The sequence below is a fragment of the Xiphias gladius genome, chromosome 4 (genome assembly GCF_016859285.1).
Source record: "Xiphias gladius isolate SHS-SW01 ecotype Sanya breed wild chromosome 4, ASM1685928v1, whole genome shotgun sequence".
Taxonomy (NCBI): domain Eukaryota; kingdom Metazoa; phylum Chordata; class Actinopteri; order Istiophoriformes; family Xiphiidae; genus Xiphias; species Xiphias gladius.
Window position 1 is genome coordinate 3,379,118 of NC_053403.1, and position 12,102 is coordinate 3,391,219.

The 12,102-nt window shown below is 46.8% G+C and overlaps 1 protein-coding gene across 3 annotated transcripts; it reads right to left on the minus strand.

The window, feature by feature from the left end:
* Positions 1-2,256: 2,256 nt before the first annotated feature.
* On the minus strand, positions 2,257-11,344 carry angel2 (angel homolog 2 (Drosophila)). 3 transcript variants are annotated; one of them, XM_040125885.1, is made up of 9 exons: positions 10,970-11,344; positions 7,328-8,352; positions 6,473-6,693; positions 6,028-6,097; positions 5,308-5,738; positions 5,012-5,144; positions 4,662-4,728; positions 4,180-4,310; positions 2,257-3,621 (listed from the first exon to the last, which is right to left on the minus strand). In XM_040125885.1, exons 2-9 carry the CDS (start codon positions 8,343-8,345, stop codon positions 3,458-3,460), a joined length of 2,235 nt encoding a protein of 744 aa, XP_039981819.1. In that variant the 5' UTR covers positions 8,346-8,352; positions 10,970-11,344; the 3' UTR covers positions 2,257-3,457. The 3 variants fall into 3 exon arrangements, with proteins under 3 accessions (XP_039981819.1, XP_039981821.1, XP_039981820.1); XM_040125887.1 differs by lacking the exon at positions 10,970-11,344 and adding an exon at positions 10,504-10,673; XM_040125886.1 differs by lacking the exon at positions 10,970-11,344 and adding an exon at positions 10,022-10,152.
* Positions 11,345-12,102: the final 758 nt, after the last annotated feature.

Here is a 12,102-nt window from a genome sequence, read left to right on the forward strand (position 1 = left end):
CGGTGTCCAGTCCGGCGGCCCGGCACTCTTCGCCCGGGCAGGCGCTCCGCTTGTACCGGCTGTGCCGCAGCCCGCCGCTGCCATCTGGCGCTCAGAAAACCCACACGAGCAGGGACGGCGTTGCGGTGCGGCCGGGGAACCGGGACAGGAACCGGGACAGGAACGTCCCGGGTACACCTGAGCCCCTCACGGCTCAACGGCGTAAATAGCGGTTCGCCAAATCTGAAACACGCTGGACTGAGGATAAAGAGAACAGATGCCGGCTGTGCTTGTGTTTCCCGTCTGTCAACCTACTGTCAGTAGCGTCTCCCGGTGATGGGAGGACGTTTTCCCATGAGGGTCCGGACGCGTGTCGTCCGTTACATCGGTGCGTCGCACAATGGGACAAAGTTTGACTTCTCTTTCAAACTGTAAAGAGTCCGGTCTGGACCCGCTCTGCCTGATGAGTGTCCTCAGATAACCCCTGTTGTGATCTGGCGCTTTATAGATAAAACTGAATTGAATTGAATTGATGGGGGGATTGGTTGGGTACCCACCCACGCGCATGCTAAAGTGGCTCAAGATATGGGACATGTCTCCCTGAGATGGGGAAATGGGAGACACACACACTTTTCTGGGACAAACAAACAAACAAACAAACAAAAACAGAGCCACAACCATTTACAACTAAACACTAAAACCAGCAGTGCTGCATTATGCATGAATATGAGAAAAAGACAGCTTCGTCCCATCGGGCTGGAGAGGACAAACAGCAGACTCCTGATTTAAACGGTTATTTCTCCGGTGACAAATTAAACGGGGGGGGGCAACTCCCATTATACATGAGCAAGGAAAATATGGAAAAAGTCTGAACATATTCTAAGATGCAATAAATGCACACAGGATGGGGGGGTACACAGAGACAGCCACGGTCTCTCTTCAAGCAGCACATGTACAGCAGGGTCCACAAGTCTGAGACCACTAGTCAAGATACTTCCACTTTGCATCCGTTTTGAACGTAAAACTATTTTTCACCTTAACAATGTGAGTGAAAAGTGGAATCTTGTGTCAAGTGTCCCCAGAAACGCTCAGTGGGGTGGAGCTCAGGTGGCTGTGGAGCAAGGTCCATGACAGTCAGGACTCCTTGGCCGTCTTTGGTCGTCAGGTGGTTCTGGTAAGGCTTTGAGGTGTGTTTGGGGTCATCATCCCGCAGCGGTACGAATCCTTCTCCACAAAGATGCAAACCAGATGGGGTGCGGCAACGTCTCCGCGGGACAGAGTGGTTCTTCTCCTTGGTCAGGGTGCAGGTGTCCAACTCCAGAGAAGGCAGAACCACCCACAGACCCGAATACTCCCACCACCACGTTTCACCGTCGGTTTGATGCACCGCTGTATCATCCTCTCACCTGTTCGCTTCCCCTCCTGCGAAGCGGTTTAGAAACCGTTACCCGTCCCCCCCGAGACCACGACGCCGCGGCTCTCCCCTGACGGGTGCGTTTGCTGGCTGGAGTCTTGCGTCCTTCGCTTAGCAGATTCCGTGTCTGTGACGAAGTTGCTTTTCTCCCTCTCAGGGAACTAAGCTCGAGGTACTGACCTTCTGGGGGTGGCGGTCTGCCTCACGGTGCTTCGGATACAACTGATCCGGTTTCTGAAAACTGTTTAGGAGTCCCACGCACGGCCCCCTTAGAAAAACCCCCAGTCCAGGCATGATGTTGACGCTGAGAGGGCCCCTCTTTGCTTGGAGTGACAGTTTGACTTCTGACGCTTTCACTTATTTCCGACCTAATTCTTTCCCACCATCACAATGCTACTTATTAAGCAAGGATCCGCTGGGAACCTCAGGCACAGACGTGTTTATATCTGGCCAACGCCTACTTGAACGAGCCTCCGATGAGTAGATCGAATCCACCCGAGCGTCGACTGAACTCACGCTTTCGATGGAAGCGATCCAACTAAAAGGGAATCTGACCTTTTGTACAGAGGGAGTTGAGCCGGTCGATGCTTAAACGTGATTGCTGACCTAGAAATGCTGCAGAATCTCAAATCTCTCTTCTTCGTCTTACACGAGATAATTTCCTGCGTTTTTAAACGTTTGTGAATCCTCAGACCTTCTGATTGTTTCCAGGTCTATGGGAAAATATGAGAGAGTTTTCGCGGTGGCCTCAGACTGTTGGCCCCCCACCACTGTGTGTTTGCTTTAAAAAGGCAGAAAACAACCAGCCAGTTAGATGTTAAGTGACGTCGACACTGAAGACACCATCAAACCACCTGCAGCCATAAGTAAAAACATCGTCTTTTATTTACAAACCGTAAACTTTCCAAAACCGGAAAGCACCTCTTTCCACAATGATAGAAAAATATATCCATCCTTGTTATTCCGCAGATTATGTACAAGTCTGAAATTACATCAGAGTGTCCACGAGGTTCAGTACGTTAGAAAAGTTTCACTCCACCATTTTCCTTTAAAAATGATCATAATAAGACCTTCTGCAATCTGACTCTGCAGGTAAACTGTACCGTAGCTCCACATTTTTCGATATTTTTTTAAATTGTACAGTGTTTGCTTTAATGCGACAGTAGATGGTATAAAAGAAAACACGTGTGTGGCGATGATACAGGGGCAAGTGTTCATCCACATTCATTCTGAAGCATTTTAAAATATAACCTGACAGAAGATTTCATTAGGACCAAAAGCTCAGTCTTTAAATACCCCCCCCCCTAAAATTTGATTTCAACTTAAGCTAACTTCTTAACTGTGTATTAGTCGCTTTGCCCCTCTATCATGCTCAAATAAAGTCGGCAAGTCGCCTTCCTTATCAGCAGCACTTTATCTTCAAGTGTTAATGTTCAGGTTTTAAAAATGAATCTGTAAATTCGTCCCTTCGTGGATTCACATCCTGACAGAGAAGAGCAATAAAAAAAAAAAGAAAAAAACAACTTTATATACAAGTAAAACCTTTAAACTAAGACCTGCTTTCATTCTCAAAGGAGCAGGAAGAAAAGACTTTGTGAAGCGAAAGACGATTGGGAATCTAATTCAATTTTAGTGTCGGTACTTTAGTATAACTGACGTTTGTACACAGAGGTGATGTTTTCCGAAATTTGGAAAACAATCCATGTGACTGTTTAATGACAAGGATCAATTATTAGTCTGAATGATATAAAGAACAAAGTCAAGTAACTGTACTTTTGGTTTCTAACATTTTTGATAACAAACCTCTTCAATTGTGAGAAATGTGTAGATTTTCAATTTATTTGAAAGATTTCAACAAACCTCGGGGAAGATCCGCGCTCAAATGTTTAACTGCAAGTTTTCAATTTTAATCCTGATGTCTTTACCTTAATCTTGGATTATTTTGTGTGTTACTTGTTCAGCAGACACGTTAAACCGCTCCCCATCTTCTCCGGGCCGCAATATTAGCACCCGAGGCGTCGTGCCGCCGCAGCTGTTCTGATCGGTCGTCCAGCGATTCCCAGGTCAGTGCCGAAAGCGGAAGCGAGCGAGGAGAGGGAGGTGGTCGGACGAGTGGCGCCGATTGGGCAGGCCGTTGACTTCCTCCAGCTCAGACTGGCCGACCAACGACAGCCTGCCCAATAGCTGGAGGCCCCGGCCGCCGGGAAACCAAGGAGAGGCGGGGAATTCTTTCAAGAGAAAGGGGGGAGACAAACGGTGAGGGGACAGGACAACAGAAGAGTGGGAATAAGAGGAAAAAAAAATGAGAAACCCGTGACAGAAATGAGAAGAAACGCAGGTTCATAAGGAAAAGGTAAAGAATAAGGACTATCGAGGGGGATGCGGAGGACCTCGGTACTTACTGGGCACAGATCAAGGCACTGAACTGAATCTAAAACTGTCCGACACAGAAACTCTGCACCGAACGCATGTCAGACTCTTTGTCTTGTCGGCTCTCTCTTCCATCAGAGATTCGGTGCTTTTATGTAGCAGCCTGTGTTTCACCGTCACGACGGCCCTAAACGCTGATGCGTTCCAGAAATTCGACATCTTTTTATGAATCAACGGCAAATGTTTTCCGGGAGAAGTAAGGTATCGAACATGCGTCGTGTTGGAAGAAAATCTCAAGTATCCTGTTGGCACCAATATCAAAAGTGCTCAACACAGTAGAGAGTGGCAGTGCGAAAATCAAGTGGGAAAGGGATTTCAGTGTGTGTGTGTGTGTGTGTGTGTGTGTGTGTCAGTACCGGGAGTGAACAGGACGTAATCCACAGTCATGGCTGTGCGGGAGTGACAGGTGGTTATCTCAGGTCTGCCGTCAGGCATCAGGCAGTGCTGATAGGACGACTGCAGCTTCAGGCCGTGCTCGATCCTCGCTCTAGGCAAACGCACACACAGGGCGATCTGTGCCATCTATTCCACATCGTCAAATCACAAGGAACTGAAACCTCTCCACTGATTGGTAAGTGTCCGTGCTCGCTGGAGGCAGGGACCAATTTAGCTTAAGGAGCCAACGGCGACGGAAACAGATTTTCCTGAATAAAGACATTTAGTGCATCTTTGCATTGATTCTAGATATTAGCAATACACCGTTTTTGCAACGTTTCAAAAAAGACAGATACAGCGGTAAGGAGCGTTGTGATTTTTTTCCCCAGTCAGACCAACTGATAATTGCGAACCTGTGTTTGACAACAGAGAAGAAATAAAGAGAGAGAGAGAGAGACGTTACCTGTTCAAAGCAGCAGCTTTGGTGGCGAGATCTTCTACAGTCAGATTAGAGATCGCTCCCTCCACAGCTGTGAGAGAGACCGTTGTCAGTGATGAGGCTCAATACGCTGAACAATAAAGGAACATTCGATTTAAAACCAAACATCCTGCCCAATCAAGTCTAATCACAACAAAACTAGTCTTACAAGAGCCGTTAAGTAAAGAAAAAAGTTTTTTCACACTAATACATTAATTAGGACTAAATTAGCTGAGCTAAACAAATTAAGACCAAAAAAAAAAAAAAAAAAACTAACTTCACTAAAGTGGCAGTAATGTAAGACTGAAGTAAACTAAGCCGCGGACTGAGCCCACCTGTAGGACTGGTGGGGGACTCGGCGCTGGGTTTGCTCTCGTACTGACACTGATGGTTGATTCCCAAACTGTGAGACCAGATTGGAGACGTGAGGAGACGCTGAGCTCTGGGAGTGTTCTCCTGACCAGACACCTGCACGCACACACACACACATTCAGCCTTTCCTTTTACATATATAAACATATGCGTTCGTTAGAAATGCTACTAATGATTAGTATTAGAAGGGGGGTTGATTTTTGTGTGTGTGTGTGTGTGTGTGTGTGTGTGTGTGTGTGTGTGCCGTGCCACGCCATACCATGCCAATCTGTAGTCCTCCGTAATCCAGGCAGCCTGTGGTCAGGAACCTGTACAGCGGACTCCAGGGCGTGGAGTTAAAATCCCCGCAGAGCACAACTGGATTGGTCGACCCGTCTGGAAGGCGGGACAGCCGGCCGATCTCGGCCAACAGGATGGCGAGCTGAGCCAGCTTGATGTCGCCGCGGCGGGGGTTGTAGAGGAGGTGGGTGTTGGCGACACAGACGAAGGCGGAGGGATCCGCATGGCCGATGGCGCTGTTGGGTCGCAGCAGCACCACCAATCCTACGTTGTCCCGGTCGAGGAGGGCGTCGCCGGGGCGGAAAAACTCCACGGGATGAGAGGACAGGAGGGAGAGGCGGGATGATTTGAAGATGACGGCACAACCATCCGGTTTCCTTCCTGTCCGCTTCTTATACTCACACTGGTAGCCTGATAACCAGACGCAGGTTTTCACGAGTACACACAGAGAACGTGCAGGAGGAAAGACACGGAAATCAATATGAACACACACTGAGAGGCAGGTTTGCAACCAGGCACGTGTCTGCGTGCGCGTGAGAAGGGGAGGCATAAAATAAAGTTGATCATTTCACATTAAAAGCATCTCTACTGCAATGTTTAGAAACAGGAAAGTACATTCCTATATTCTAAATACTATTCCTCATGTTCCCTGTTCGAACTACAACTAAAAACACACACACACACACACACACACGAGTACCTAGTGTCTGTAGAGCTGGTTTAATCTGGTTTTGGTAGTGGTCCTCCTGGACTTCTTGCAGACATAGGATCTAAAAAAAAAAAAAAAAAAAAAGGAATTTCCATCAAATCTTAAGTCTTGACCATAGATGCTTTGCCGGTGCTACATGGCCAAAGGTATGTGGACACTCCTCTACCCATAATTCTTTTGGTCCGGGGCTGTTTTACATGGTTTGGTCTAGCTCCCTTCAGTCCAGCTAACTGGAATATTAATGCTACAGTTTACAATGATATTTCAGACAACGGTGTTCTTCCAACTCTGTGTGTTTGTCCCTTTCCTGTTTCAACATTGGGGCGTAACGTTCAGGCGTCCGCATCCTTTTGGATCCTGTATTCGGCTGGTGCATGCTGTCACCTGATCCCGACAGGGATCCATCATCCTCACTAATCTGATCTGGTCCACTCACATCAGCGTTGTGCTGCTGGATCTCTGCCAGCAGGTTGGGCAGCCGGTACTCCCAGGGCAGGACGACGGGGTCGCAGTGGCCGTACAGGTAGGCGTTGTCCTGCAGCAGCTGCTGAGACAGGATGTTGTAGGACATGACCGAGAAGTCAAAGGCTGTGCTGGCCCCTGGTGGCTGTGGGTGGCTACTGCAGGCGGGAGAGGTCTCCCAGTGCCTCTGAAGAGCTGAGGAGAGGAGTTTGTACATTTGATCTCAGACAGATCGGGAGGTTTACTGTCCTAAAGATTTACTAGGAATTATCTAATGACCAACTAGTATCCTAAATTACAAAACTGTCCTCCTGATCTTTGTCTATGATCCCACTGCCCCATCTTCTGTGTCTCCTGTCTCACTATACAGTCAAACTGTCAAGTAAAGGCCAAAGTGCTACATTTTTAAGAGCTTATACAGTATAAGACCTGAATAGTCGCAGTGAATCCAAAATCATTAACGTTATGAGCAGAGCAAACTCACATAAACATGGTAAAAATGGCAGCTACTCAGAAGACAACTCAAGCCTTGGATGTCAAAGCATCACTAAATGGAGCAGCAAGAGGAGCTTTAACGACATTTTTTTAATCTGATAAAAAATAAATTGCTCAATGAAACGGATGAACCATTTCAACAATGGTTCACACCTTTTAAATTTGATTTTTATCCCACAGAACAATGAATTGAAACCAAAGACTGCCTGGAAGGAGAAACTAAAAACATGCTCCGCTCTGCTCTGGAAATTGGTCGGCTCCTTGCCTCCAGTATAAAATAAATTTTTCTTACTGAGTTAAATTATGCAAAACCTCCTTAAAAGGCTGCACTTACATTTCACTGGTGTAGCCTCGTCCTGTTGTCTGACAGGCGGGGAGACTCCAGGTGGAGGAGGTGGTCTGTTGGCTGCAGCTACCTGCCATGGGTTTAGGGGTCGAGGGGTGCCGCAAGGCTGGGGATAAGGCTCCGTCCACGGACCTCCACCACTCCTTCTGTCCCTTGGCCATTCCTCTGGTCCTTTTGTATTCCTGTGATGCCCTCCCTGCTCCTCTGCACCCCTGTCTTTGAACCAGGGGTTAGGTTTGGGTGTGGGCTTGTGCATGCAAACCTGACCCTGTTCGGGTCTGGACTTAGGGGTTTGAGTCCTGGACCCTGCAGGTTGTGAATCTTTATGCCCTTCTTGCTGATGTTTGCCCCTCCACTGATTTGGGATTCCGTCCCGACTGCCGCTGTCTTTTCGCTGTCTGTCTTTACTCCCAGTTTTAGTCCTTTCTACATCTTTATCTCTGCTGTTTTCCCGCCTGACGCCTTTTCCAGCTCCAGGATTCCCTCCGTCTCGACCTCCATCTCTAAAGGGGTGGTTTGGTCGACGGCTGCTATCCACCCTGGGAACCAGGTGATGGTGCTCCCTCTTGGAGCTTCCATCCTTGGCTTTGCCTCCTGTTGCCCCTGCTGCGCCTCCTCTGTGTCCCCCTCTTTCTTCATTGCTCTTCTTCTCCTCCTCACTTTTCCTCCGTTTATGGGGAGGCTCTCGATCTCTGTCGGACCGCTCCATCAAGAGGCCGGCAGAGGTGTAGAGTGAACGGCAATTGCCGCTGAAGTTACCGGGGTTGATGTTACCAGGGTGTAACTTCCTACCGGCGAAAACCTGGCGTGCTGTTGGGTGGGCGTGGGGGGGTTGCGGAGGCCAGGGGGGAAATCCTCGCACTGACCAACATGGATGTGGAGCGGGGATCAATGGGGGGAGCGAGGTGAAGGAGGCACTGCTGCTCCTGAGGCCAGCCCCGCAGAGAGAGGGACGGCTGCGGGGAAGGAAGGAGGAGCCGAAGGAGCTCAGCCAGCGAAGGAACATGGGGTGGCTGAAGGGAGGAAGAGGGAGATATCTCAGGGTGATAGGGACTGATAATCATCACTCCATTAGTTGTGGATCACTAGAAAATAAATCAGCAACTACTCTGATTAATGCTTTACGTCCTTTTTAAAGCAAAAAGGCCAAAAATTCTCCGGTAATGACTTTTTAATCGTGAGGATTTGCAGCTTTTCTTTGTCTTATGTGATAGGAAACCGCTCATCTTTGGGTTTTGTTCTATTCAATGTAGCTCTCCAACTAACGATTATTGTCATTACTGATTAATCTGCAGGTTATTTTCTCGATTCATCAATAACTCATTTGATCTATAAAAAGTACGAAAATAGCTATAAATGTCCATCAGATGTCCCCGGAGTCCGAGGTATGGTCTCCACGTGTGTTGCTCTGGCCCGAACAACAGTCCAAAACCCAAAGACATTCAGTTCACTGTCTCAGAAAAACTAGGGACATCACCACATGTTCACATTTGAAAAGTGGGAACCGCTGAATTTCAGGGATTTGGGGGTAAAGGAATGATTATCAAAATAGCCGCTGATTATTTTCTGTAATTTGACTAACTGATTAGTCGACCGGTCGTTTCACCCCTAGTTCACTGGACAAAACCAGCACTTTGAAGACGTCAGGTTGCCTTCAGGTAATTGCGATTTCTGACATTTTATAGAGTCTATAAAATGTAATAGATCTATAATATAGACCAAACAAAATGAATTCTCAAATAATCAAGGAATTAATCAGCACACATATCAATAATGAGAATACTCATCGGTAGAAGCCCTAAGCATGTGAGACAGGTAGGAGAGGAGACAAGAGGGCAGGTGAACAGATGTAAGAAAAATGAAGGGAGAGTTTATCACAAACATTCAAGGCGGCAACTACTTCTTTACTCCATAAAACATCTGAAAATGGTGAAAGATGGTCTTCACAAGTCTTCACACGTCCTCACGTCCTGTTTTGTTCGGCCAGCAGTCCAACAGCTCAAAGATATTTCGTTTATAATGATATAAAAACACAGGAAAACGGAAAATCCTCCCGTTTAAAAAAACTGGAACCCAAAACACGCCTGGTATTTTGGTTTTGATAAGTTACTTAAAGGATTACTCGTGATCTATATTGCTGTCAATCGATTTCTCTGTTGACTGACCCATCAATTAATTGGCTAATCATTAACAGTCAGCGCTGGTGAATACAGAAACATACAGTGGAGAGAAAAGAGGTGGGTTTTTTTTAAACAGGAGAAATAAGCTGGAAACTAATGACAAGGAGGAGTGACTTTAAAAAAAGACATTAAAGTATCTCTCTTTTTTATTGAATATAGGGTTTTTCCATTAACTGAGAGTTTGTACGAGCAAAAATCAGCCGGAAGTGCTAAGGTCTCCCCAGTCTTCTCTGTCGTCCAGTTAATTAAGTTCATCTGAGAGACTTTGGGAGAACATTTACCAAGATTTGTGTTGATTTAACTGAGAGTTTCAAATATGTGGCCGACAAATTAACGAACAAAACCTGAGTAAAAGGACAGCGCTAGGTGAAAAAAGGAGCGTACAAATATTCGTTGTTTTTAAAGCTTCAACTAGTTTAGTGAATTTAGTTGTTTTTAGCCACACAAATCAACTTCTCTCCTTATTTTTTTTATCCTGACTAGCTAGCTCACACTGACTTACTGCTCTCCGGGGGCGGAAGAGACATCGTTTATGTTTCGGCTTGGACGTATAAAGATAAATTGTTATAAGGAAACATTTTCGACGTTTTAAACCGGTTTTTGTTAAACTGAAACCGAGCAGCAGATCCTGCGTCCCCAACATATGACGTAAACTAAGCGCCGGGGAAAGCTGTGCTGCCTTCGCGTACCCCGGCTAAGCTTGAGTTTCCCAGTGGCAGAGTGGGAAAAAGGGTTTCAAATGCGATTTGACGGGCAGAGTAGCGCTACACCTGAAGTATGTTTTTAATATTTTATTTTAAAAAAGGGGGACAAAAAAAGGCAGCATCTACCTATTTCTGCTACTTGGACAAAATGAAAAGCATAACAGGGAAAACGAGAAGTGCAGTTACAGGGTTACAATGTTAAGCTAAAGCTAGAGAAATACAACATTAGTTAGAATTTTCGCTACACTACCTGGTAGTAATAAGTAAAGCAACAAAATACCTTGTTCTGCATTTTTTTCCGTATTGTGAAGTCAAAGAAACGTCTACTATTTAGAATTTACCGCTCCGTTAGCTTGCTAATGCTACTAATTCCAACATTTCCGACCGTCAACTCAAAGGCACACGCTCAGCTCGCTCGTTCGCTCGCTCTGGAAGTTGTAGTCTTCTCGTTCGTGTTGCCTAGCATCGAATAATGTGATACGAATCAGAGAACGGACTACAGCCACTCGGTGCGACCGAAATAGGAGCCCGACTGGAAACGTAGCTCACGATTATCTTGCGGGTTTTTTTTTTTTTTTCTTTAAAGAAAGAATCCTGAAATGTCACGATTTCGTACTTCGTGATTGTCAGCTGTTAAGGCTAATTTCAGGATGCGGATTAGGTCAAACATTATCATCACCACCGTTTTTTTTTTTCCTCCTATTTTCAGAGGAGCTGAAAAATGGCGAAAAGGTCATTGTACTTACGTAAAATCGAGCCTCCTGCAGAAGACAGCGGGGTCGTTAAAAGCGGCGACTTGCGAGGATAAAATGTCAGCTTCTAATATGCGACATTTCCTTTTAATTCCGTGTCGTTAAAGCACAAAGCAAAGCTGTTAGGGGATGGAATAATAAATCGCGGTGTTTGCAGAGGGAACCGGTGGTGAGAGAGGAGAGGAGGGAGCCTGCACACATTCTCTGTCTCTCTGTCCGTCTTTGCTTGTGCGTGTGTGTGTGTGCGTGTGTACGCATTCAGTCCCTCTCTCACTTCACTTCACTGCGGTTGATTTGCGACTCATTCGTTACCAGAGACGATGAAGTGAAGACAGCTCCCAAGGATACAGCTGCCTCCTTATCAGCAGAATGACCCCCCCCCCCTCACAAGAGAAGACATAATCCTGATGGCGCAACGGTGGAGAAATTGATGAAGTTAGGATGAGGGAGTGCACTCACGGAGCACTTTATCAGGAACACCTGTACACATGATTTTTCGTGCAGTTATCCGATCCAGCCAGTCACGTGGCAGCAGTGCGATGTATAAACGCATGCAGATACAGGTCAGGAGCTTCAGTTAATGTTCACATCAAACATCAGAATGGGGAAAAAGAAAAGAGATCTCAGTGACTTTGACCGGGGCAGGATAGTCGGTGCCAGATGGGCTGGTCTGAGTGTTGATGAAGCTGCTGAGCTTCTGGGAGTTTCTCCTGTAGAGTCTTTACTCTGGGGCGTCCAGTGAGCAGGGAGAGGACGACGGCCAGACTGGTTGGAGCTGACAGAACAAGCTACGGTTACTCAGATGACCTTTCTTTACAACTGTGGGGAGCAGAGACGCATCTCAGAATGCACAACACGTCCAACCTTGGGGCAGATGGGCTACAACAGGTGAAGACCACGTCGGGCTCCACTCCTGCCAGCCAAGACCAGAAGTCTGAGGCTGCAGTGGGAACAGGATCACCAGAAAACTGGCCAGCTGAAGGCTGGAAAAACGTGGCCTGATCTGATGACTCTGGATTTCTGCTGAGACAGCAGATGGTAGGGTCAGAATCTGGTGCCAACAGCATGAATCCATGGACCCAACCTGCCGTGTGTCTAAGGTCCAGACTGGTGCTGGTGGTCGTGGT